The sequence below is a fragment of the Lynx canadensis genome, chromosome F2 (assembly GCF_007474595.2).
Source record: "Lynx canadensis isolate LIC74 chromosome F2, mLynCan4.pri.v2, whole genome shotgun sequence".
Taxonomy (NCBI): domain Eukaryota; kingdom Metazoa; phylum Chordata; class Mammalia; order Carnivora; family Felidae; genus Lynx; species Lynx canadensis.
Window position 1 is genome coordinate 38571308 of NC_044320.2, and position 27526 is coordinate 38598833.

General features: G+C 37.9%; 1 protein-coding gene across 1 annotated transcript in view; it reads left to right on the forward strand.

Moving 5' to 3' along the window:
• The window catches only part of STK3 (serine/threonine kinase 3), a 288672-nt gene that overhangs the window by 201669 nt on the left and 59477 nt on the right, over nucleotides 1-27526 (forward strand). Inside the window, exon 10 of the mRNA XM_030304020.2 lies at nucleotides 15508-15683. Coding sequence (XP_030159880.1) covers nucleotides 15508-15683 — 176 coding nt within the window. The remainder of the gene's footprint in view (nucleotides 1-15507; nucleotides 15684-27526) is intronic.

Here is a 27526-nt window from a genome sequence, read left to right on the forward strand (position 1 = left end):
ATCCGAAACAGGCTCCAGGCTCCGAGCCATCAGCCCAGAGCCTGACGCGGGGCTCGAACTCACGGACCGCGAGATCGTGACCTGGCTGAAGTCGGACGCTTAACCGACTGCGCCACCCAGGCGCCCCATAATTTTCTATCTTCTATAGAAGTACGCTTCCTATTGAAACTAGGATACATTTTGTCAGCCGGTTGTGGAAAATTTTGTTTCCGGGCATTATTTAGCGGTAAGGAGAGTATGGCATAAGTAAATTTTAAAAAATTTAATATGGCAGAAAGCAGCACATCTTTAACTTAGGGTTATGGAACTTTTTCTGTTAAAAGATACTAACCCATAGCTTAATTTAATTTGTAAAGTATTTTAGAGATAAAAATATAGCGTTCCTGGGGCACCTCAGTGGCTCGGTCGGTTGAGCCTCTGACTTCAGCTCAGGTCATGATCTCGTGGCTCGTGAGTTCAAGCCCCGCATCAGGCTTTGTGCTGACAGCTCAGAGCCTGGAGCCTGTTTTGGATTCTGTGCCTCCGTTTGTCTCTGCCCCTTCCCTGCTCATGCTCTGTTTCTGTCTCTCTCTCTCAGAAATAAATAAACATTAAAAAAAAAAAAAAAGGATAATGTTCCTAACATTTACCTCCTCAGTAAAAAAGTGAACATAGAATTCTGTTCCAATAAATACAACATAATATTATTTCATGTTTTCTAAATTATCAGTTAAGCCACAGATGACAGAGGATGCAAGGTAAGAGAAGAAACAAGGTCTTGGTTGGGAAAAGAAGAAACATTGGAAAGAAGGATCAAGAGATGGGCTTACTCATGCCGAAAATTCAGTTCAGTGCATATTTACTGCTGCTTGTCATGTGTGAGGCACAGTGCCAGGCATGCTGCAGGGGCTAAAATGACGATTAAGACATTCTCTCTGATCTCCATTGCTTACAGAGTGATGAAGACAGAGATACTTTTGCAGACTAGCATTTCTTTTTGTACCTTTTAAGATTGCAGTTAACAGGGTAGGACATTGTGATTTCACAGTTGTAGGCAAAAGCAGATTAATTATCTCTTGATACCTACTGACCCTCCTCTTCCCCCTCCTACTCTGGTCATGTGTGGTCAATGTCAAAATCTAAGCACTAGGCTGTTTTCCACTGCACAGCACTGCTTCTGAATGGCACAAAAGTAGTAATACATGATTTCTTGCATTATGGAGCCTAGAAAGTTATAAATATTCAAGTGATTTGCTACTATTGTAACGTGGAAATAGGCAGCAGTTTTCTCTGTGACATGTCTGTTTTCTTTTTGCATACCCCTTTCTTTTTGCTACTCTCCCTGTGAGGCTGCTTGGTGAGTCTTACCTCATGGCTTCAAGCCATTTTGTTCACTGCTCTTGCTTTCTTCACATTTCCTGGTACGTATAGCACATTATGGTTGTATTCTTTGAAAGGGAGGGTCATGAAGCACAAAATGCAAGCAGATTGCCACATAGTTAATCCTGGGTGGGAATTGGGAAAGGGATATGAATTTTTTTTAATCTCCCACAACTGGTGAGTCTCCTGAGCCTTTGCCCTGGAAAGCAGCCTAAAAATTGTATTCGTAGCTAGGCTTCTGACTGCAGGAGGCCTTACCCAACTGTGTCGGATGGTCTTGTAGCCTCCAAAGTGGTAGGGTACAAGTTAAGTGCCTTGCAGATTAAAAAGACCCTATGATGAGACAGTTTACAACATATTACCCCTCAGCATGTAGCATCGCTTTTCCACAGCTGGTAAAATTTCTTTTAGTAAAACTGTATAATCCTTAGCAGACCAGTTAGGTGATCATTGAGCGCTTTGCTGCATCTTCTGGAGAGCTACTGAGCTCCCTACAAAACTACATAAACAACTTTTTCTGTGCAGTCACAGAGTTGAACATCAGTATATAAGCAGTGGTTATTAAAAATGAGTTTTTAGGGGCGCCTGGGTGGCGCAGTCGGTTAAGCGTCCGACTTCAGCCAGGTCACGATCTCGTGTTCCGTGAGTTCGAGCCCCGCGTCGGGCTCTGGGCTGATAGCTCAGAGCCTGGAGCCTGTTTCCGATTCTGTGTCTCCCTCTCTCTCTGCCCCTCCCCCGTTCATGCTCTGTCTCTCTCTGTCCCAAAAATAAATAAACATTGAAAAAAAAAAATAAAATAAAAAAAAAATAAAAATAAAAATAAAAATGAGTTTTTATAGCATCTAATTCATGTTGGATTATATTTCAAGAAAGGGCTCTGTGATGATGATTTATCAGACGGCATGCATGAAATTATCAGTGCAGATTTCCACATACTTTTTGTAGCGAGTTTTAGCTTTGACAGCCACAGAAACCACTCAGTATATAATTTTATGTCCTAAGTATGATTTTGTTAGGCCAGAGACATTTTACTGAAAGCTCATTTTTAAGTTGAGCAGATAGCAGCTTATATGCTTGCAGTTGTTTATGTGCTTTAGCAAATCTTAAATCCCATGAGCCAACTTTCCATGTAATTTAAGTTTCTGCAATTCAGACATCATTCTAGAATGTGGGACTTACGTGTTCCCAAAAGTCTAATCAAGTGATGTTGGTGTAACCCGCAGGGTTTGTCATCCTGTAGTATAGCAATAAAGAATATAAAGAAGTTATTGAGGCAGAACTTACTTTTCCTGAAACCACATAATTAGTTTTGGGTTGTTGTTTTTTTTTTTTTTTTAAATGATCTAAATCTTCTTTAAAACGTCTTAGATTAGTTGGTTTGAGCTCTCAGGTTATGTCATGTCAAAGCCCCATTTGCTAATGTGTCTTCAGCATTTTTGTTCCCCAAACACATTATAGCAATATATTATTTTTAATTTTCTAAGATGCCTAGAATGTTATATTGTGTGCTGAAGATCCTGATTTCCATAATCTTTCCTGTTGGAGTTTCAAATGAGTTGCCATATTCTTGTCAGCTTAAATTATGTTTGCATATTCTTTTATACCTTTATTCATGAAGCTAGAATTTATGGATTTGTTTTCCTTACTTCTGAAAGATGTGGTGGTATGACTATAGGAAGCAAAATTATTAAAAGATCTCTTGAAAGTAAGTAGAGAATAGTGACAAAAAATATTTAAAATTTGATCTGTTTTTAAATGGGCATGGGGCACCTGGGTGGCTCAGTTGGTTAAGTGTTAGACTTTCAGCTCAGGTCATGATCTCATGGTTCATGGGTTCAAGCCCCACGTCGGACTCTGCGTTGACAGTGCAGAGCCTGCTTGGGATTCCCCCTCTCCCTCTCTCTGCCCCTCCCCCTGCTGACTCTCTGTCTGTCTCAAAATAAATACATAAACTTTAAAAAAATAATAAAATAGGCATAAGGGCATGTTCCCAGAAGAACTCTCCAAACCCGTTTTCAGTGATGATGGCATTCCTCTCACCCTCCCTCTCCCATCACTCCCACTCACATCTCCCTGGGGCCCCCTCATAACCCACAGGATGTCCAGGCTTCAGCTTGGTAACCAAGGTCTTTCACAATCTGGCACCAGCCAGTATTTATCCCTGGGTCTCTCCTTCTTCATATATTGTACTTTATCCAGTTGGACTTATGAATGTTTGACAGTAGGTGCAAAGCAGGTTGGTTGTCATTAAGGGAATAAACATTTGGGACTTTCCATCCTGAAGTAGTAGATTAGGACCAGGTCAAGAATCCATTGTCATCAAATTTACGAGATACTAGAGATTATATCTTTGGGAGTGATTCTGGGAGAGTGATTGTTTCAGGAAAGAGAAAGACTGGGGTCTTTTACCATGTTCAGCTTAGATCTATACAGCTCAGTTTCTGTGGTGGAACTTTCTGGTCTCACAGAGCTGGGGCTGGATTGGTAGCTCTGATTGCCCAGAGAGGAAACTGTCTCTGTAGGTATCTGAGGAAGAGCCACATTTTCCAGTCAGTTTAGAGATTATGTTTTATAGCTTTAGCTACTTGCTTATTCATATCCTTAACTTTTTTTGCCCTATTCTCTTTCTCTTCTGCCCCTCCTGACAAAATGTGACTGTGGATCAGTGTCTTTGTCCGTATTCTGGGCATCTTCACCATGGCTGCTGAGTGCTGATGGAAGCAATCTCAGATCTATGTAGATGGATCACCCGTTCAGGGCCTTCAGAACTTTCCTGGAGCCTGTGTTTCTCTGCCTCAGCTCTTTCTCCTGCAAAGTGGCTATTTTAGACCTTCACTAAGTCTCTTCCTGCCACCTCTCCTCTCAGTTTCAATAGGTGACCTTGCTTTCTGCTTCATAGAAAAGAAAAATTAAACATTATCATTTGAGAATATAGAAGGACTATACGGATGTTTTTAAGCATAGACTTTGGAATAAGATAGAAAATTTAGAGTCGTCCTTAACTTCTCTCTCTTTCTCACCCCTCCCTGAATTAACATCATCTCGAGTTCTGCCTCCTGAATCTCTCTGCCCTCTTCCCACCATCTCTGCTGGCATTTCCCTAGTGTAGATCCTCATAGTCTCTCACATGAAAGGCTTCCTAATTGATCCCCTGCCTCCATCCTTAGCCCCCCCCCCCCCCAGATCCAGCATCTCTCCATTGCTCTCACTTAAAGCCCAACACGGATTAAAGGGCAGTAGACACTCTGGTGTCTGCTCACCTTTCTGTTTCGTGGCTCATTATTCCCTGTCCAGCCTTCTTCCAGCTCCTCAGCTTTTAGAATGCTCTTTCATACCTTTGGGCTTTTGCACTGCACAGCCCCTCTGTTTGGACTGCTGATTCCTTGGCTACTTCATATTCATCCTCTCAGGCTCAGTCAAGGGGCTGCTTCCCTCACTGACCCAGCTGGGGGATGGTGCCCCTCCCGTAGGCTGCCAGCTCACTTCATGCTGTACCTCGGAATAGCATCTGTCACACCGTATTGTAATTGCTTGTTTCTGTGTGATTATCTGTTTACTCCACTGTATTCCCAGTGCTTAAGGCAGTATCCAGCACAATAGTAGAAATTCATCAAATCTTTTCTGACCAAATGATGTGGTGTACTGAGAAGACCATGGGACTTAAAGTCAGACCTCGTTTAACTGGGTTCATCTTTTCTGAGCTTCAGTGATGTATATTTGTTTTTCTGGTCTTTTGTGGATATGTGTTTGTGTGTGAGTGCAGATTAACTTAGGTAGATATATCAAGCACGTAGCAGAGTAGGTCACCAATAAGAAATAATCTCCATCTGATCCTCTGTCAGTTTGGCCTTCCAGCAGCTTGGGAAACTGGAGCCCTGCTTCCTGCACGGTGAGGGAGGCCTGGGCTTCCCGGGACTGCACATGTTGAGCCAGTGAGCAGTGAGCCAGTCCTTTTCCTTCCCAGGGCAAACTCTTGCTCCCACCCTCCCCTCCTTCCTCTAAGACCTCGCTCCATTTCTAGTTATTCAGTAAGATAGCCAGAGGGGGTGCTATGGGGAATAATGACCCCCAAAATGAACAGGGTAGCACAAACATAAATATGAACAATTTGAATGGCAAGATGAGGAGATGGGAAGGGATCGCTCAGCTGATCTGAGGATCTGCAAGTAGAGGTATGATCGATAATGTGCATTGAGATAACTTTCAAGTGAGAGAACTGTGTTCCACTGTTCGTGAAATTTGATGTCTCTTTGAGAAAAATGAAAAATGCATGAAAGCGCCACAAGAGACATGAAAGAGTAAATTTAAATTTTATTGTAATTTTTTATTTTCAGAAAAGAAAAAAAAAGGGTGGATTTCTCAAATTATAGCTGTCATTAGTGGAGGGTCTGGCATAGGCCATCGTTGTGCTCAGGACTTTACATACATGATCTTACTGACCCCTCACAAGGACCCTGTAGAGTAGCATCATTACTACCATTTGCCCCTGAGGAAACTGAGACTTGGGGATGTGAAGTGACTTGTCCAAGGTCTTACAGCAAGTAAGCAGTGGAACCAATATACAGACCCTGGTTTGGCCCCCAGATCAACATCACTACTCAGGGGCTGGTGAGCTTGACATCCCTTTCGGGCAGGAGTGTAGAATATCTATAAATGCTTTAGGAAAGGAGACTGAGATTAGTACAACTTTGCATAGTTCGCTGGGAACGAATTATACCAAAATAATAGAATTTCCTTTTTTTGACAGCATGGCTAAGCTTATATAGGTCAGAGGAAATTGTGGGTTCGGATATTGTGTTTTAGGATTTTGGGAAAGTATTTGACAAGGTTTCTGATGCTATCCTGGTAGCCACTATGTAGTATGAACTGGCTGATGGTTCTGTTATGAGGGTTGAATGGTTACAGCTACATGGGCTTGTATCAGTCAGCGTTTATTGGAGGAAACAGAAACTGCTCTGGGCATTTTAAACATAAAGAGATTTAAGTCAGAGATGTGACTATTAACAAAATCGGTGGAAACGTTGGAAAAGAGGGCTGTGTAGACTAGGCCTCCAGGAATGCCTCTACCTCACAGGAGTGGCCCTGCATGGAATATATGGCTGCTGCAGTCAGGAAGGCAGTGAATCCAGAGGCTGCCATTGGCCTCTGGAGTTCAGTGATACAGACTGAGCTCAAGCCCTGTTGCCCTTCAGGGATTAGAATGCTACCAGGGCTACTGCAACCTGTGAGGCTGTTGACTGGACGCTGGCATGCTGCTCTAAGAAACCCTTACCTCTTGAGTACTGTGCTTGTCAGAGGCTCATGGCTTCTGCCTCCCTTCTTTTCCAATCATGAAAAAGTGCACTTATCCAGGATAAGGTGCAGGGAGTTCTAGGAAATGCAGCGTTTAGCTTTCCCACCTGTACAATAAGAAGGCTTACCAGAGGCAATGGCAGTGGTTGCTAAATTTCAGTCAGCCGTAGTGTTCAGTCTTAAACTGTCAAGGAGAAGATTTCTCATTGTATGCTATAGGGCATAGGCCTCAGCGCTGGCTGAGCTTAACATTTTTTACGGAAACTTGGATGAAGCTGTACAGTGAAAGTCTGTTGGAATTGCAAATGACGTGAAGTGGAGCAAAATATAAATAACATTCTAAGACGCGATTAGGATCTTAAGAGATCTCCACACACTGGAGCAGTGGGCTTGATTTACAAGATAAACCCTGCTCCTGGGTCCATGTAGCTAACCTCAGAAGTGTATATCATAGTAGGAGCCCCTCAGAGATGCTGGTTCTGCAGGCCAGAGTAGGGCCTGGGCATCTCAATTTAAAAAATAAATCAAAAAATCAAAACAGTAAAACTGTACAGGTACTTCTGAGGTGCAGCTAGGACTAATAACCACATTTTAGAGCAAGGAAATAAGCAGCTTCACTCTGCTCTCAATGCCTAGAACTTATCTGGAGTATATAGGAGGGGTGGAGACACAGTGGAGCATATTCAGTAGAGAGTGAGTGACCCAGATGGTAAAGTTAGTGGAGGCCATGTTGTATTAAGAATGGGTGGAGAAATTACCCATTTTCGTGTTTATCTTTTATATTATTTATATTAACCTTCATAACCTGTTTGTCAATGATGAAATGTTGGGTTAAGTTATTATAATTGAGTATGTATTTTGTAAATATTTTCTTTTCATATATTTATAATACATAGTGATTTTAAAAATATTTCACAGTTTTATTGTTTCATTTTGGACAGCACATTTATGTAATTTCACTTAATTACTAAGAGAAAGCCAGTTAGGTTCTGCTTTAGATTTTTAGGAGTGTATCCTAGAAATAGATCCTAGATTGATTTTAAAAGGGTTTAGGAGAGATACCAAGAAGGGGACACTGACCCCTGTGTGTTCCTGCTCCCTCATTCATCTGATGTCCTTGAACAAAATTGTAAATGAGAGACCATTTGCTCGGAGCAACAGCCTCCCTGGCCCCTTCTTTGCTAAATAACATCTTCTCTCGCAGCTCTGGTTCAGTTCAATTCCTTCTCACTTTCTCCCAAAACCTGTTTTAGGAAAGCATCAGACATGTAGGTATAAAATGATTAATAATGTTTTATGTTCATGAGTCTTTTCCTCCAAAATTCCAGAGCTTTGAACCAAAAGAGTAAATCACTAAGGATGGAATTTGAGATGCCAAGAAACAATTAACCAGGGGAGGGGAGATCAGAGATCTTACCATTCTTTCATGAAAAACTTTTGTATGCATCTTTAATTGGTAAGATTGATCTTGCCCATGACATAGCAATAAAAGTGACAACAGTAAACTACCGCTCCCGCCTGCAGCTGGGTGCACATACCCGTAATGATATGGGCAGTTAGCAGCCCTTGATTTCTCTTCACAGAAATACAAAATGCCCAGCAAATGTGTGGGTACAGTGGTTTTGAGTTACCTGGCGGTACTGAATATGGTCTGCTCTTCTGTGTGCTCTTGGTCCGTGGAATGTTCAATGATGTGTGACCCAGCTTGGGTCTGTTAGTGTAGGTATTTTGGTCATAGGATACCTCTTTTACTAGCAAAAGCACAGACAAGCCTGTGAAATAGGAGTCTTCCTTGCACAAATGAAAATCTGTCTTTCTTGTAAAGGCCTCTGAAGGAAGATTTCCATAGACACACAGTGGCCATTACAATGCTCATTACTCAGACAGGAAATCATCCCTTTTATTTAACTAAAATCCTTGGGCTTCAATTTGTCTGTTTTCCTTTATTCTGCCCTCATTGGAGATGGAAAACAGCTGGTCACTATTTTCTGGGGAAGAACCCTTCTTGTATACTTGGATGCTTATTAAATGGTGTCCTCAGACTTTTTCTGGCTGAACAATTTCAGTCCCTTTAACCTTTGTGCAGGTATTATTTTCTAAGCTTTTAATCTTTTTTATGAATAGCCTCTGGATCTTCTCCATGTTGTCTGTATCCTCCTTTGTTTTAAAATAGTCCGATGAAGTTAAGAAAAAGCTGATGTCAGTAGCTTCTGTACTAACATCCTGGCTTTTATGTATATTCACTGTATTCCTGGTAGCAAATTAAAGAACAGATTTCCAAGATCATTAATCAGGTGGAACACCCACATCTTAAAATATTTTTAGAAGATCAAATTAGGTAATATTCATAAATTCCTTTGATGTGAAAATATCTTAGGCTAAAGTTGTGATTAATTGTTATTTCATTCCCTACACTTAAGTGTCTTTGTCATCATCATGTTAAGAAATTAAAAATTAAACAAATTACATTTTGTTAAAGTATTTTTGAAATTCCTTTATATATTTAAATTCCCATGAAGACATTTCACCTGCTTAGAAGACATGTGCAAATTAAGAAAGTTAATGACTGGCATATTTGCTAAAGGTATTATATTCACACAGTTTAGTTTCCTTGTACATGTTCTGGGGAATGTGTGAAGGAGAAGCAAAACAATTTTTTTTTCTTTAAACTTTCAAATGCACAAAGGGATTGAGTGGTGATTATTTTAGTCTTTATTGCTAAAGAATTCTTAGTTCCACAGCAGGTAGTTGAAGGAATTGGGGCCAAAACTGAGGACACGGTAATTTGGAACATTAAATTTATTAATAAAATAAAAATATTTTTATATAAGCTAGGGTCAGAATTCAGCTGCAACTGGAGAAATTGATGTCAGTTTAATGTGATTGTTCTTTCTGTGTTTAAAAAAAGTATTTGCCATAGCAACTGCAATCACATAAGACAGAGCTTACCACCGTGAGATTTTTCCACCTCACTCTTCTGTTGAAGGGCCTACTATTTCTTTTTTCCTCTTTTCAAAAATTAATTGTAGGTCAGAAACATCACCCTCTCTGTCCCATATTTCTGTGAGCATGCATCTCCTTGGAGGCCCCACTGCACGCCCTGGGCATGTGTTTGACGTTGTGTGGTTACACGTTCCTAGGCAATTACAGCTGCCCCCCTTCATAACTTTTAAAACAATCCTGACCTATTTTTGTCCTTAGAAATTTTAAAAAGTTGTTTTTAGCATGTTCTTTATGTATAACCAAGATATATTCTAAGTGTTAATACATTTAAAGTTAAATGTTTTCAGTTAAGCAATGGAAAATATTTGGAACTGCAAGCACATAATTTGAATTAAAAATTATGTGTCAGCAGATCTTGTTATAAAGTTATCTGAAAAGAAAAATCTAATGGAATAGACTTCCGTCTTTTATTTAAGTTGATTTTTAGACTTTTGTTAACTCTCTGTGAGAATGTTTCTTTCTAATTTAGGAATGGGTTATTTTTCCAGATTCTGAGTGTGGAGCCCAACAGGCATTTTACCATAGGTATTTAGGCCAGCCTGTAAAAGACACTTAATATGATGGTGCATCTAAAATGCAATGAAAATTAAACCACTATGAATAATAGCAGATTTCAAGTTTCAAATTGGGGTATTCCTACAGTAAAACTGAAGATTGCTGCTCTTACCTCTTCCTACATGCTCCACTTGGGAACAGGAATGTATCAGTTGGGGACTGAATTTGGCTCTGTGTACCAGAAAACCCAAATAATAGTGGTTTTAACAAAGTAGGATTAATTTCTTTTCTCATTTAACGAGAGATTGAGAAGCAGAGCATCCTGCATTGGTAGACTGATTTCATGCGGTCCTTAGTGATCCTTTCTGTGACACTATCTTTGAGGTATCAAAGATACCTTCTCTTGTCCTCCTGCTTACGGAATAACTGCTAGATCTTCAGCCATCAAGTCTGCATTCCAGGCAGGAAGAAAGAGCAAGAAGAAACTGGGGGTATTACCTACACCAAGAAAATTGAACTTTCCTAGAAGCCCTCATCTTTTGTGTCGTTGGCCAGAATTGTGTTACATGGCCATTCCTCTCCACAAGAGAGACACCTTGGCACCTCAAGGAAAGGAGGATCTATTGATATTAGGGTAGGCAAAATTTTCACTTTAAGACACTGGAACACTATTGCTAGCACATGTGAATTGGGATAGGAGCTCCTGATTAAGATAGGGTTAGGACCAGCACAGGATTGTTGGGATATAAACATAGATTCCCAGAAAGAAATTCCTTAGTCATTTTCTTTTTTCTTTTAGTCAGCTCCAGGGATTGGTCTGTCTCTTCCCTTTCTATTGCCACTACTTATTTCTGCTTTTACTCTTCTGACTCATGGCAGACAAGAATACTGCTTGGCTTTATCCTTCTTCCTTACTCTCTACATCTCTAAAGGAAGTACCTCCCCAGCCCAAATTACTTTTTCTTGTGAAGGTTGTTATAAAAGATTAAAAGTTTTCCTCTACTTTATTATTCTCTGTATTGGAAAAGCAACTTTTTAAAAATTATTCTTTTATTGCAATCTTCCATCTTTTTTTTTTTTTTTTTTTTTTTTTGAGAGAGAGAGTGAGCGAGTGCACGCTCCCTGCTTGGAGTCCTATGCCAAGCTCAGTCTCACAACTGTGAGATCATGACCTGAGATCAAGAGGTGGACTCTTTAACCAACTGAGCCACCCAGGCACCCCAGAAAAGCAACTTTTAAGATTTTTTCTCCTCTCCTTTCCTGTGCACGTTGCTGCTGTTAAAATGTAGGCCATATTAGAATAACTGCTCTATAAATATTAGTTTCCAGGGGCGCCTGGGTGGCGCAGTCGGTTAAGCGTCCGACTTCAGCCAGGTCACGATCTCGCGGTCCGTGAGTTCGAGCCCCGCGTCGGGCTCTGGGCTGATGGCTCGGAGCCTGGAGCCTGTTTCCGATTCTGTGTCTCCCTCTCTCTCTGCCCCTCCCCCGTTCATGCTCTGTCTCTCTCTGTCCCAAAAAAAAATAAATAAACGTTGAAAAAAAAATTTTTTTTAAAAATATTAGTTTCCAATAAGAAAATATTAATCTTGTATTTACTGAGACACAAAGGTCTGTATTAAGAGTCACTAGTATATCACAAAACCCTGACAGTTTCAGTACAACACCAGGACATTGGTGAAGATTCTAGGATGAAGAATTTCATGTCTCCTAACTGAGAAGCAGACAAGGAAGACTAACTAGAGTCTCTGTGGTGAAGCCAGTATTGACTAGAGGGACAACTGCTAAGAGCAATGTGAGCCTGGCCTGGTGTGGGAAGCGGGAGGGGCATTGGTCAGGGAGTGCTGTTTGCTTCAGTGGATTAATGATGTCATAATATGTTTTTGTTTTGTTTTATTTTTCCAAAGCACCTAATATACAAAATTCATTTTTAAAAGAGTGCTGTTTAGAAATGTGCTGCAGTGAAAATCTGTGTTTGTCAAATGCAGTTAGTAATTGTGATCTCCATGGTGTCTTACTTTTCCAGGAATGAGTTGCCAACGAAGCCACTGTTACTCTTTTGATTCTGATTTTACTATATAAATATTGATAACCCTTTCTCGTACCAAGTGCCAAATTTTTGAGATCTCTATGTGTGTAACCCATCTTAAGACTAGCTGGTTAAAATAAGAACTTACAAATAACTAATCCTATTACAAAATTACTCTTAAACAAGAAAAGAATATCAAGCAGAGAAAGTTTTCATTTGAGGGATTATCTTTCTCCCCTCCATCATTTGACTTACTCATTTTATAGAAAATTCATCGAGCAACACTTGTAATATTTTATTATTTATTCTCATAAAAAAGGAAGAGGTAGAGAAAAATTGAGGTTAAATTCCTGGATTTATTTTGTAATAAAAGATTTCCATAGGAGCCAAATTTTAATTCTGGAGATAAAGATGTCTTGTAATAATGAGGCCCAGAACTACTAGGTATTTATCCAAGGGATACAGGTATGCTGTTTCAGAGGGGCACATGCACCCCAATGTTTATAGCAACACTATCGACAATAGCCAAATTATGGGAAGAGTCCAAATGTCCATAGATGGATGAATGAATAAAAAAGATGTGGTGTATATATATACAATGGAGTATTACTCAGCAGTCAAAAAGAATGAAGTTTTGCCATTTGCAACTACGTGATGGAACTAGAGGGTATTATGCTAAGCGAAATTAGAGAAAGACAAATATCATATGACTTCACTCCTATGAGGACTTTAAGAGACAAAACAGATGAATGTAAGGGAAGGGAAGCAAAAATAATATAAAAACAGGGAGGGGAAAAAATATAAGAGACTCTTAAATATGGAGAACAAACAGAGGGTTACTGGAGGGTTGTGGGAGGGGAGATGGGCTAAATGGATAAGAGACATTAAGGAATCTACTCCTGAAATCATTGTTGCACTGTATGCTAACTAACCTTGGGTGTAAATTAAATAATAATAATAATAATAATAATAATAATAATAGAAAAAGAAAAAAAAAGGAAAAAAAATAATGAGGCCCAGAGGTGAATCAGGAGTTCTTAAAATCTATTGAAAATGTTATTGGAATGTATGTCCCATCCAAATGTCAGTAATTTAACCTCATCAGATTAAACAATTTCTTTTTTTAACAATAGGAGATTTTAGGGAAGAAAATTGATAATAAATTGATAATTTATTTAGGGAAGAAAATTGATAATAAAATCTTTATATTAAGTTTATTGATTATTGAGATATTGTACTTTTCCTCCTATATTTTGTTCATTTTTAACATACCAGTAAAGTCTGTTCTGACAGGGAATCTAAAGACAGCTTTGGCTGTTATCTTGATACATTGTCCCTGAGGAGTTCTTTTTTCATGGATTTTGTATGTGGGATATGAGAGTGTTGTAAGTTCTGAAGATTGACTGTGAATATTGATATTTTATACTATCCTAATTTTGATGGAATGTCTAGTAACTTTTCAGGGGGTACCATTTGGGTCCCAGATGTCTTCTCACCCTTATTTTCAAGCCTTCTAAAGCCTGAGCAGTTCTAATTAGATGATGAGTCTTTAGATAAACAGTTTTTTCCCCTGTTTTTCCACTAATACATGCATATTCTGAATATCAGATTCCTTCTGACTTCACTGGGACAGATCATTCTAAAAACTGTAGTAGTCACAATAATTTCTCAAATTTATTATTGCCAATTCACAGTTGCTAGTACTGAAATACTAGCAGCCTCTTACTAATTCAAAAGTAATGATGTTGAAATGCCACATACCATCTCATTAGCTCTTCCTCATGCCATTGATGTTGAACATCTGGGTGGATAATCAAAAACACTCATTGATGATCATAGTTCTCTTATTTGTGAAATTATTTGGGTTCCTGCATTAGGGAACTTATAGTTTAACGAAAAGATAAACTCAGAAACACATATAAAAGACATAATTCATAGACTGAAAATAAAAAATAAACATTACTTTTACTAATAATTATTCATGTTTGCTTACATTGTATCATAATGACTCACTTGATCAGGGATTAGGTACAACCATTAAAGCACCCGTAAGAAAATGAAAAAGGCCTCTATGTAGCTATTAAAAAATAAAATTACTTGTAAATAAAGATCTGCAGATGTATAGAGAAAAACTTGGTTAGCTTAAAAAGACTTAAAAACATATAGTCGGCAGGGCCTCGAAATATTTGTACATCCATGTTCATTGCAACATTATTGAAAATAGTCAAAAGTGTTTATTGACAGATGAATGGGTAAACAAAATGTGAGTTATACATACAATGGAATATTATTTAACTTAAAAAGGAAGGGAATTCTGACACATGCTAATACATGGATGAACCTTAAGGACATTAAACTTTAGAAGTTAGCTTTAGTTTTAGAACTGGTAAGTTTGAGGTAACTCTGAGTCACCTCAGATGGAGTAGTCCAAAAGTAAGCAGTAGGAAAGTCAAGATATAGAACTTAGAAGTGAGCTTTAGAAATAAAAAATTGGTTTTCTGACTTAAATATGACAAAGTTTTAGAAATAGAACTCAGAAGCAAGATCTAGGCTGGTGAAGTGACAGGAGTCACATATAAATATGATAGGCGAAACCATGGGAGTCCAGGATGAGGTGGAATCAGCTAGAAAGACTGTAAGGAAACAAAGACATAAGAGAAACCTGGGTAAGTCCTTATAACTTCTTTAGCTTGTGGTGTGCAATGACAATAACAATGGAGGCTTAGATGTTTAAAAATAAGTGTGTTTTAAAATTTTACTTCATTTGACAGACTTCAATATACTTGAAACGATTTTTAGTAAAACTATAATAAAGATTCTTGCCAAAATTCTCAAATGTTTTCTACAATCTAAGAATATTGTGGGTCTTTGCCTAATCATTAGTCAAATTTTTATGTGGCCTGGATATTTTTGTTTTTTCATTGTTTCATTTTACTTTGTTCTTCATTAAATTGACGATGTTGGCCTTGAATCTGACCAGTGCGAATTTATTATTTGCTCAATAAAAAAATCATACTTTGATAAAAACCACACTTCTTGGGGCGCCTGGGTGGCGCAGTCGGTTAAGCGTCCGACTTCAGCCAGGTCACGATCTCGCGGTCCGTGAGTTCGAGCCCCGCGTCGGGCTCTGGGCTGATGGCTCAGAGCCTGGAGCCTGTTTCCAATTCTGTGTCTCCCTCTCTCTCTGCCCCTCGCCCGTTCGTGCTCTGTCTCTCTCTGTCCCAAAAATAAATAAACGTTGAAAAAAAAATTTAAAAAAAAAAAACAAAAAAAAACCACACTTCTTTAAATGTAAGAACTTATGCCATTTCTGTGTTCTTTGTTTACCTAAGGAAACGCAACTTCACCACAAGTACAAAGACCATCTTTTATGGACTACTTTGATAAACAGGACTTCAAGAATAAAAGTCATGAAAACTGTAATCAGAACATGCATGAACCCTTTCCTATGTCCAAAAATGTTTTTCCTGACAACTGGAAAGTTCCTCAGGATGGAGACTTTGACTTTGTAAGTACATTTTAGTTCTTCCATTTATGTTTCATCCTTCTTCATTTTATCATCACATTGAGAAGCACAGTTTGTGTGTGTGTGTGTGTGTGTGTGTGTGTGTGTATAAAATTTAGACAATGAGTGTATTAATATTCAGTGTATAGCTATATATGTAGATAAGAGAGTGGTAAAATTATAGTTTGCTTGTAGACAGGTATTTGCAGAGAAATGTAAATAATTGCTTATAGCTAAATAAATCAGAGACCAAATTTAGAGAAATTTTTAGGACTCTTTAAACCTAAAATAACAACTATGTCAAAAAATGTTTTTAGGGATGCCTGGGTGCCTCAGTTGGTTAAGCGTCTGACTCTTGATTTCAGCTCAGGTCATGGTCTCACAGTTCATGGGATCAACCCTGTGTCAGACTCCGTGCTGACAGCACGGGATCTGCTTATGATATTATGATATTCTCTCTCTCTCTCTCTCTCTCTCTCTCTCTCTCTCTCTCTCTCTCTCTTCCCCTCTCTCCCTCCCTCCCCCCACCCCGTCCTAACCCCTGCTTGTGTGTGCTCTCTCTCTCTCAAAATAAATAAACTTAAAAACATTTTTTAATAGTGCAAATACCAGATATTTCTGACAGTAAATTTACTTTCCAAAGTAAATGGTACAAAGGTATTTATGACATAGACTTTGAGAAATTTGCCTCAACTTTGATAGTTAATTGAATTAGTTTCTACTTGGTAAGTGTTAATTCCACTTGGTTTGTCAGAAATAATAGTCCTGTTGTATATCTAGTTAGCATATAAATTTCAGTATAAAACTGTACCTCATTGCTTCTTTGTTATATTTTCTCTTTATTTCTTCTGCCCTGCTCCTTGTTATTCATTTCTTTTAAAGACTGCGTATAATATAGGTGAACAATTCTAAAACAACTATTTCCACATCTTGAAGTAAATTCTCAAAATGAGTTCTTTAATGGAGTAGAAATTTTTATGGAGTAAATTTTTGCTTTAGCATGTTTTAAATAATATGTTAGTTTTGCATTTGTTCTGTAAGATTTTTTTCCACATAAAATAACTATAATCCTATAGTTATAGTTACAGCTATAAATAGAAATAAATGCATTTATTTATAAGTAAATAGAATTTTAGGTATATGTATATCTTTAATGTTTTTAAATAATAGCCATTTTGCTTAGTCAACATGCCTCTAAATGCTTTGGGATTATAAGTATTTTTAATGTTTAGTACTTTTCTCCTAAATATTGTGATTGTGTTTTGAAATAATCAGATACTAAAGTTTCAAAATCTATTCCCAATATAGTTAGTACAGATAGCTAGCAAATTTCAGCAAGGGCGCAAGTTTGTCTGAAAACATTAATTGTAATATCTACTTATTTTTGTCTTTTCAATTTTGAAGTTAGATCTTCAAAAATAAAATCTATATTTCTGTAGTAGTTCTGGGAAGATTTCATTTTAAGCTGTCTACTTTTTAAAAAATCATAAATTATTTAGAATGCTGACATTCAAGCTTTAAATCATTCATGAACATGATGAATTATGTAGAGTATTTAGCATCAAAGAACTTTGTCTTGTCTCAGTTGGAATAAATCTTAATAGCCTCTGAGAAACAGTTTGAAATGAGCTACAAAGTAATGAATAAATTATCATGGTTAAGAAATAGCAAATAAAATGATTTAATTCTATTTCTGTTTCAGTTAGTCTTTGCTACCCCCCCCCCCAACTTAATGGCTTAAAATAACAACTATTTTATTTGTTCACAATTTTGTGGGTAAGCATTTTGACTAGGTTCGGTGGAGTGGTTCTTCTCCTGGTCTTACCTGGGGTCTGTCAAGTGGCTGTAATCATCTGGCAGCTTGACGGGATCTGAATGATCTCTCTAAAATTACCTCACTCTTAAAAAAAAAAAGTTAATTATTGAGAGAGGGCGAGAGAGAGAGAGAGGGCAAGCAGGGGAGTGGCAGAAAGAAAAGGGGACAGAGGATCCAAAGCAGGCTCTGTGCTGACAGCAGAGAGCCTGATGCCGGGCTGAAACTCATGAACTGTGAGATCATGACCTGAGCTGAGTTGGACACTTAACTGACTAAGCCACCCAGGCACCCCTAAAATTACCTCACTCGTGTGTGTGGCAGTGGTGCCCACAGTAGCCTAGGTCGTATGATGCTATCAGGCAAGCCTGGCATTTTTATGTGGTTGTAGCAGCCTACCAAGAGGGTGACAGAGAAGTTGTAAGTCCTCTTCAGACCTACGCCTAGAATCTGCACAGTGTCCATTTATAATAGCATTGAAAAGAATGAATCCTTAGGAATAATCTTAACAAAGGAGGTGAAAGACTTATACACTGAAAACTATAAAGCTTTGCTGAAAGAAATTAAAGATACCAATATAAAGAAAGATATTTCTTGTTCATGGGTTATAAGATTTAATATTGTTAAGATGTCAGTATGGGCCAAAGCAATCTATAGATTCAATGTGATCTCTTTCAAAATCCCAATGACATTTTTGTTGCAGAAATACAAAAATCTATCCTAAAATTCATATGGAATTTGAAAGGACTCGAATGGTCAAAACAGTCTTGAAAAAGAGAAATGAAGTTGGAGATCTCATCTTAACCGATTTCAGAACTCATACAAAGCTTTAGTAATCAAAACAAGACAGACATATAGACCAGTTGAGTAGAATAAAGACGCCAGAAATAAACCGTCCCATATATAATCAGGTGATTTTTGGCAGGGATACTGAGACCATTCAATGGGGAAAGAACAGTCTTGTCAACAAATGATACTGGGGAAATTGGACACCCATGTGCAAAAGAATGAGGTTGGGCCCTACTCTACACTATGTACAAAAATTAACTCAAAATGAATGAAAGATCTAAACATAAGAACTAAAACTATAAAACTCTTAGAAGAAAACATAAGAGAATCTTCCTAACATTGGATTTGGCAATGATTTCTTGGATATGACACCAAAAACACAGGGAACAACAAAAAATAGATAAATTAGGGTACATTAAAATCAATTTTTTTTTGTGCATCTAAGGACACTGTCAATAGAGTGAAAAGGCACCCCATGGAATGGGAGAAAACATTTGCAAATCACATATCTGATAAGGGGTGAACATCTAGGTTATATAAAGAACTACAACTCAACAGCAAAAAAACCAAACAACCCAGTTAAAAAATGAGTGAGGGACTCATATAAATATTTTTCCAAAGAAGATATACAAGTGACATTATTCATGATAGGCAAAAGGTGGAAGCGAGCCAAGTGTCCATTGATAGATGAATAGATAAACAAAATGTGGTATATACATACAAAATATTTTTCAGCCTACAAAGGAAGGAAATTCTGACACATGCTGTAACCTCGCTATAACATGAATAAACTTTGAAGGTATCATGCTAAGTGAAATAGTCAATCACGGGAGAACAAATACTGTGTGATTTCACTTATATGAGGCACCCAGAGTAGTCAGATTTACAGAGGGAGAAAGTTGAATGGTGGCTGCCAGGGGCTGTGGGGAGAGGGGAAAGGAGAGAGTTGTTGTTTAATGGGCACAGAGTTTCAGTTTTGCAAGATGAAAAAAGTTCTGGGGTTGGATGATGGTGATGTTTGCATAACGGTGTGAATGTATCTCATACACTGAACTGTACACTTAAAAATGATCAAAAGGCTAAATTTGACATTCTGTATTTTTTACCACAATAAAAATAAATAAGAGGAGGGGAGAATTCTCACAGTGTCATTTCTACCATATTCTGTTAAGTTAAAATATGTCACAAGGCCAGTCCAGATTCAAGGGATTTAGAAATCGATTTTACCTCATGATGGGGAAAAGAGCAGAGTCCCATTGCAGAGAGCTCTGCAGAATGAAAGGATTTGTTGTGATCATCTTTGCAAATGTTCCACTAGAAATTGTCATAATTAAAATTCAACTAAAATTAGAATCTTGAATTTAGGAAATTGGAGGTCATTTGTGATTTTGGTAAGGGTCGTTTCAGTACCCTGCTTTTTAAATTTTCACACACAACTTTTGACATGTAGCTTTCCACTGTCCCTTTTAGTCTCCTTCTAGTTTTGTAAATTAAAGCATTGAATTTCCAGTGGCCGGCTCCTCCAAACCTCTGGTAAAATTGTCAGCCTATCATATATTTTGGAGTCCTTCTATCTGGAAATTACAAAATTTATTATAAACCATTAAACTAATTTAACAAATGCTGTACTCTCTGCTTGGATTGTGCTCAGCTCTATAGAGAAATAAGTTTATAAAATTAAGACAAGATATAAATTAATTAAATTCTAAGCTAGAGCAATAATGCAAACGTCATGTGGTTTTGCATAAGCAGGGACTGAGCAAAGGCTGGAGTAGTTTGTGAAATTATACTGTGGAGGGGGACTTTATCTTAGCGTTGAAAGATGAATAACAGAAGGAGGGAAGGCAGGCACCACAGGATGATGTGTGTAGTAAAAAGCTTAGAGGTAGGAAACCACAAGGTGTATTGGATTAAAATGAAGTAGAGACTTTCAAGTTCATTTGGAACAATATGATAGTGGAAAGGCAGGTCTGGCTCAGATGGTCGAAGACTTGAATGAGAGATTGCAAAGTCTGAATTCTTATTTCCTGGACAGTAGAAAACCATTGAAGGTTTTTAAGTTGGAGAATGACATGATGAAAGTGTTTTAGAATATTAATCTTTTTTTTTTTTTTTTTTTTTTTTTTTTTTGAGAGAGAGAGAGAGAGAGAGAGAGTGCGAGCGCAGGCAGGGGACAGAATCCCAAGCAGGCTCCACACTGTCAGTGCAAAGCCCGATGCAGGGCTAGAGCTCACAAACTGTGAGATCATGACCTGAGCTGAAATCAAGAATCTTAACCGACTGAGCCACCCAGGCGCCCCTAGAATATTAATCTCAATGGTAGTATGCAGTGTTGATTGAAAGGAAAAGACTAGAGGTAAGGGATATCAGTTATGTGAAACGGGCTTGAAATAATATAGTAATAAAGTAGAAAAGAAGCAACAAAAACAGAAGTAAGTATAGGAGACATTAGAAAAGATTAAAAACACTGAAATAGCTGACTTACTAGATTAAAGAATACAATTTTGGGGGTGGAGCGTCCGACTCTTGGTTTCAGCTCAGGTCATGATCTCACAGTTTGTGGGATCGAGCCCCACATTGGGCTCTATACTGACAGCGTGGAGCCTGCTTGGGATTCTCTCTCTCTCTCCCCCCCCCCTCTCTGCCCCTCTCCCTCCCTCCCTCTGTCTCTTTCTCTCTCCCTCCCTCTCTCTCTCCCTCCCTCCCTCCCTTCCTCTCTCCCTCCCTCTCTCTCTCCCTCCCCCTCCCTCTCTCTCTCTCTCTCTCTCTCTCTCTCTCTCTCTCTCTCACTCTCTCTCTCTCTCTAAATAAATAAACTTAAAGGAATATAATTTTGGTTAAGGTGACGAACCTTAGGTAGTAGAAAGTGAAAGTAATTAAAAAAAAAAAAAAGGAAGGGAAAATGTCCTCACAGTTAAGAGAGAGGCTTTAAGAGGTCATGACTAGATCCAGTTTTTTCAGAATAATTTCTTTTTTGATGTATACAAGTCATGTAGCCTTAAAAAGGTATGGGGGGGGGGCGGTGGTACAGAGTTACCAGAGTTCTTTCTACCCCAACATTTACACACCTGTCAGCTGGAACTACTGCTCAACCCTCTCATCACTTTGAGGAAAGTGGAAAATGTTGTAATAGCCACTGAAGGGAATGTAAATGAGAATAAAGAAGAGATGGATAAAGGAAGGATTAGCAGGGGATGAATAAAGAATTGCCAAGAGTCTGGTGAGTATGGTAAAAAAAAAAAAAAGGAGAGTGCGAGAGAGGCTAAAGGAGTAGGAAAAGAGGCAGTATGGGTGCGACAGAGTGGAAGGGGTTTGATGGGATACTTTGCTTACAAAGTAAGGAAATGGACTAAAAGCAAAGACAGATTTCCACATAAAACACCAGCTGGTAATGATAAGGGAAATCTGGTCTTATTCATCCCATCATACATTAGATACATAGAATGTTAAAAAAAAAAAAGTGACTCATCAAAATATAAAGTATGCTAAGGTTTATGTGTTTATCTTCTCTCTTTGTGACGTGTCTTAAGGCTGCCTTCCAAAAGAACTGGATTTTTACGTGATTCCTACGTCTATTATGTAGAAGTTCCTTAAAACAAGCCAAAGTTGTTTTGACCATATTTCCAACGCATAGAAGGCTTATCCTTTTGCATTGAGGAAAATAGGTTTCAAGAAGAGTGAAAGACTTGTCTTTTGTAGTATTCAGAGCAGATTCCTAAAGGACAAAACATTCAGAGAGGCACTTGCTAGACAGATGTGCAGAGTAGGAAGCGTTCTTTACCCAAAAGCCTGTATGCAACATAATTTGTGTGTTTTCTTTTAGCGTTTGTCTTTTGGATTTTCTGTGAACTGTTGTTTTATGCTAATGTTCCTGGTTGTAATGAGATGGGAGGAGTATTAATTTATGATTTCACCAATTTGGGGGTAAAATAAAGATAACATAAAATGTATTTGGGCTAATTGAACCAGTTATTTTAACTCCACAAAACATGTTCTGTTTAGGGTGTGCCTATGAAGATTCTTAAAAACAAATATAAAAGGCAAATCTGTTTATTATAGCACTAGACTAATATTTCAGTTTTTGTTAGAATTATTTCCAAACAGCCCTAGCATCCAGATTGTTTAGCGTTAAATAGAGAGCTTGTAGATCATGTTTTGCAGAAATTACAGTATTATACTTAAATAGATATATTTTGGGTAACGTAAAGATTTTGGAACAAGAACAAAAACTTTAAAAGCCATCTGTTAACCTACTATATTGGTTCCAATCTTTAAAAAATAAAAAAAAAAATTGGATTGACAATAATTACTAGTATGAGAGGGATTAGGTAAATCAGCCATGTTTTTGTCTTTGACTCAAACTGAAATGTAAGTTAACCTTTCTTGATTGCTATGATTTTAAAATATTTATTCAATTTGCATTGCCTTTTGAGCTAATGGGCACAAGACTCCTCCAGAGCAGCACTGGAGAAAAAAGTTTCAATAATGGTAGCAGAGGAAATATAAAGTCCTCCCCTCCAAGTGCAAATTTGCCTCAGACTTTCCTAAGTGGTTTTCCCATCTACTTCTGATTCCTGGATTGGCAAGTCTGTATGGTTCTAGGGAAACAAACAGATGAGCAAACTGACACCTCACTGCCACAAAACACAGCAAGCAGCAAGCCCAGAGAAAGTGCTCCTGGAGCCACCGTGCGCAGCTTAGGAATCGTCCCTCGTTCTGGAGAAATATTTCTTTCTCAGGATCTTTTCGCTGTCCTACGGCGGCCAGCAGTTCTGGAGGGTAATGTTGTGGAGACAGTGGTGGAATACAAGAGCCCATGCAGACGCTTGTAGCAATGCCAGCCCTTTGGAAAGCCATCCGTGACACAGGCCCTGTGGAGAGCCCGGAGGGGCAAACCAAAGCCAGCAGCATCTACCAGTTTTTAGCAGAGTAGCAGTACGGTATCATCTGCTTCATCTTTTTAAAGAGATGTTGGCTAAGAGTTTCCCTTGTAGTGTACTCCTTTGTCAAAGCGCTTCTTGTTCTCATCATTCCCTAGTTGTGTGGACCGAGGAAACCACTTGAGTCGAGTGAAGTATTTAAGCATATTGTCATCGATTAGCTTTGCATTAATTAAGTGATTATTGTCAAGTATTTCCAGATGTTTGCAAAAGTATTAACAAAGTATGAAAAGATAATGTAGATATGGCAGATTTATTTCTTCTGGGGTAAAGAAGAAATAAACACAGAATCTCAAGTGTTTTTAGTGGATAGCCCTGAATAAGAGTTTATGATTACAGGTGTACATGTGGCATGAACTTGAGTGTATGTGGCACATTGTGCTTTCGCTACGCACTCCTTCCTTGTAGAGCCAACAGGAAATTAAAATTAATGAGAAGCCTGCACTTTGAAATACTTGCAGAATTCTTGACTATTTCAGTCCTTTGCCAGCTCACGAAATCTGCGCTGGCAGTCATATCCAACAGATGGCGTGTGGCATGTGCACAGTTATATCATGTGATTGTCTGGGTCCGTGTGGAGTTTCTATAAGATTTTGACCATCGGTATGCTGAGGCGTTTAAGACAGTTATAACCTTTGTTTTGAAAGGAGAGTGGCCTTTTTGAAAGATAATGTGTTTATATACAGGTAGGCATAAAACGGCGACGGTTAATTACCCACTGGGCATTTAAACTGCATTTAATTGATTCTGTAGTAGTTAAAGTCAACAAAAACTTGAGTGTCTCTGAACTGCTACATCGGTTCCTCAGTATAATTTAATCCATTTGGATGGAGCATTCTGCTTCCTTATTCCCCCAAACTTGCTGTTTTTAAAACTGCCGTAATTTCAGAAAATGTTACTTAGTGGTTGTATCTGGGCAAGGTCTACTGGAACATTAAGCTAATTCTGCTTATTTGGATAATTAATACCTTAAGTTAAAACTGACTGTATCATCGTTTCCTTTACAAATTAAAGTGAGCAGGCCTGTACTTATTGGATTCATTAAGATAGAGAGCACAGGTGCACTGTGTGGTTTCTTGTCATCATGGTGGAATTTATTAAGATGTTTAAAGCACATGGCAAAAAGAAAAATGGCTTACCAAGAAGAGTTCTAACAAGCATAAACTTTCCTCATAGTAACTTGTTCTTTTTAAAATGTCATTTATTTAGAAGATTGTGATGAAAAATTGGCTACTTTACATTTTAAAACAAAGGTATTATACTCCAAGCGTATGTTATGGCTGATGTTGATGTCTGAGGAAGTTATTTTGACTGTGTGGGCTTTCTGTTCATAACCTCATTTTGAATGTTTGGCTAATAAGCAGTGGGGACTATTGGGATAATTACATCAAAAGAGATGTTAGGAACCAATTGTGGCATTTACGATCAAAGAGTGGACAATATAATTTATCACCTTTTAATATAAGACTGATGCCCCACGGTGCTTACTTCTTAAATAATCCATTAGATTTCAAAATAAGTTGTTAGGATCAACTGAGGTTACTAGTAATACATATGTCAGGTTGTGTTGGTAATAAGAGTTGTGTTTTACTTTAACTGTCATAAATGAAATTTCTTTAAATCTGAAATTATTTTTGTACTTTCATACTTAATTCAGATTTTCAGGATATACGTGGTAGTTTAGTGTCAAAACCCTTTACATAAGAAGCTTCCATCATACTCCCCGATATACATCTTTTACAGTGAGAAGTATATTGTTCTTTTTGGGACTGTTAGATTTGTTGGCCTGGTCAACCTAATAGTGACTCCACATTCTCTCCCAACCTGACATTAGGTTGGCAACTTTGTCCCACAGAACTTCTCACTCAATAAAATAGTTTCATTAGGTTGGATTCATCGTATTGGAAGGCTTTCCAGTAAATAACCTTTTCTTTGTAAACTCAAAATGTAGTTGTCTTGTTTCAAAACCAAACTAGTTTGGGTTCATAATTTTGTCTATCAGTAGTGGAAAAATCTTCTTCCCATAAATATAGACAGATCTTAAGGAGATAAATGAAAGAGGGTATCAAAGTAGTATATAGTAACAGATAAAAGAATTGTAGAAAACAAATATCTTAATTTCATTAATTTATTTCGAAGGTATATTTTTCATGGTTCTTAATAAAGGAACTGATTTTTCTGTATGAATTAAGTAGTAGTGTATGTTTAGCTTCATATGCAATATAAGGTGTAATTAAAGCTGGTGTTAATTAGTAAAGTATCTTACAGAAGGCTCAGTAACCTGGCTTAGAATATCCAGTTGTAATTCTACAGGCCTTCAGTAGTCAGTTTTTAACTTTCTATATTAATCTGAGAATGCAGTGAAGTTATATGATAGAGTTACAAATTTATAAATATATAAAAAGCTAATAATCAACCATGCTCTTTTAGTAACTAGTCAAATGAATAGTCAGTTGTGAATTATTGTTGCTAATGGAAGAAAGACCTTAAAAAGCTAGTCATTTTAGTGATTGTATACTTTGATGAAAAGAAATGTACTGTCTTTAATTCATTAGAACTTCAGTAATGGTACAAAATTCCTGGAATTGCCTTACTTTTGATCTGAAACATTTAACGATTCTTGCCCTGACTCTGAACACTGAAAGCTTTCCCTTAGTGTATCTATATAAAGTACAATAGAAACAAGATGCAGTTAAGTCCCCACCTTGAATTGCAGAAATTAATTACAGCTAGTATCTGAAAGCAAATTCTATTTTGCCATTTTCCTTTATGATAGTATTATAGGTATAGCCTTATAGAAAAATATTCTTTAAACAACTGAGTTAAGGAAATTAAGTCATTGTGCAACCCTTAGCAGTCTAGCAGTCAGCATTTAACAGCAGCTGTTTAGATATGCTACCAGGTTAACTTTTTGTTGTCGTTTTTTAAAAGTTTTTATGTAAATTCCCATTAGTTAACATACAGTGTAATACTAATTTCAGGTGTACAGTATAGTGATTCAGCACTTCCATACAACACAGAAGCACTCCTTAACCCCCATCACCTATTTCACCTGTCGCCCCCCCCCCCCCAGCCCTGCCACCTCCCCTTTGGTAACCATCAGTTTGTTCTCCATAGTTATGAGTCTGTTTCTTAGTTTGCCTCTCTCTTTCCCCTTTGCTCATTTCTTTTGTTTATTAAGTTCCACATATGGTATTTGTGTTTCTGTAACTGACTTATTTCGCTGAGCATTAAACCTTCTAGCTCCAACCGTATTGTTGCAAATGGCAAGGTTTCATTCTTTTTTTTCTGTCTGAGTAATATTCTGTTGTGTCTGTATACCACATCTTTATCCATTCATCAGTCAACAGACACTGGGGTGTTTCCATAACTTGACAATTGTGGATGACGCTGCTATAAACATTGGGGTGCACTGTATCCCTTTGAATTGGTATTTTTATATTCTTTGGGTGAATACTTAGTAGAGCAATTGCTGGATCATAGGGTAGTTCTCTTTTTAACTTTTTGAGGAAACTCCATACTGTTTTCTGCAGTGGCTGCACCAGTTTGCATTCCCACCAACAGTGCAAGAGGGTTCTCCTTTCTCCACATCCCTGCCAACACCTGTTGTTTCTTGTGGTGTTGATTTTAGCCATTCTGACAGGTATGAGGTGATACCTCATTGTAGTTTTGATTTCCGTTTCCCTGATGATGAATGATGTCGAGCATCTTTTCATGTGTATGTTGGCCATCTGTATGTTTTCTTTGGAAAATGTCTATTCATCTCTTCTGCCCATTTTTAAATTGGATTATTTGTTTTCTAGGTGTTGAGTTTTATAAGTTCTTTATATATTTTGGATATTAATCCTTTATCAGATATGCCATTTGCAAACATCTTCTCCCATTCTGTAGGTTGCTTTTTAGTTTTTTTGGTTGTCTCCTTCACTGTGCAGAAGTTTTCTATTTTGATGAAGCCCTAGCAGTTTATTTTTGCTTTGTTTTCCTGGCCTCTGGAGACCTATCTAGAGAGAAGTTGCTACAGCCATCTTCTGGCCAATGGTGTTTCGTCCATTTTGAATTTGTTTTTATGTATGGTGTAAGAAAGTGGTCCAGTTTCATTCTTTTGCATGTTGCTGTCCAGTTTCCCCAACACCATTTGTTGAAGAGATTGTCTTTTTCCCATTGGATATTCTTTCTTGCTTTGTTGAAGATTAATTGACCATATAGTTGTGAGTTCATTCTGGGTTTTCTGTGCTGTTGATCTATGTGTCTGTTTTTGTGCCAGAACCATAATGTTTTGTGATGTAACTTTGTAATGTAACTTG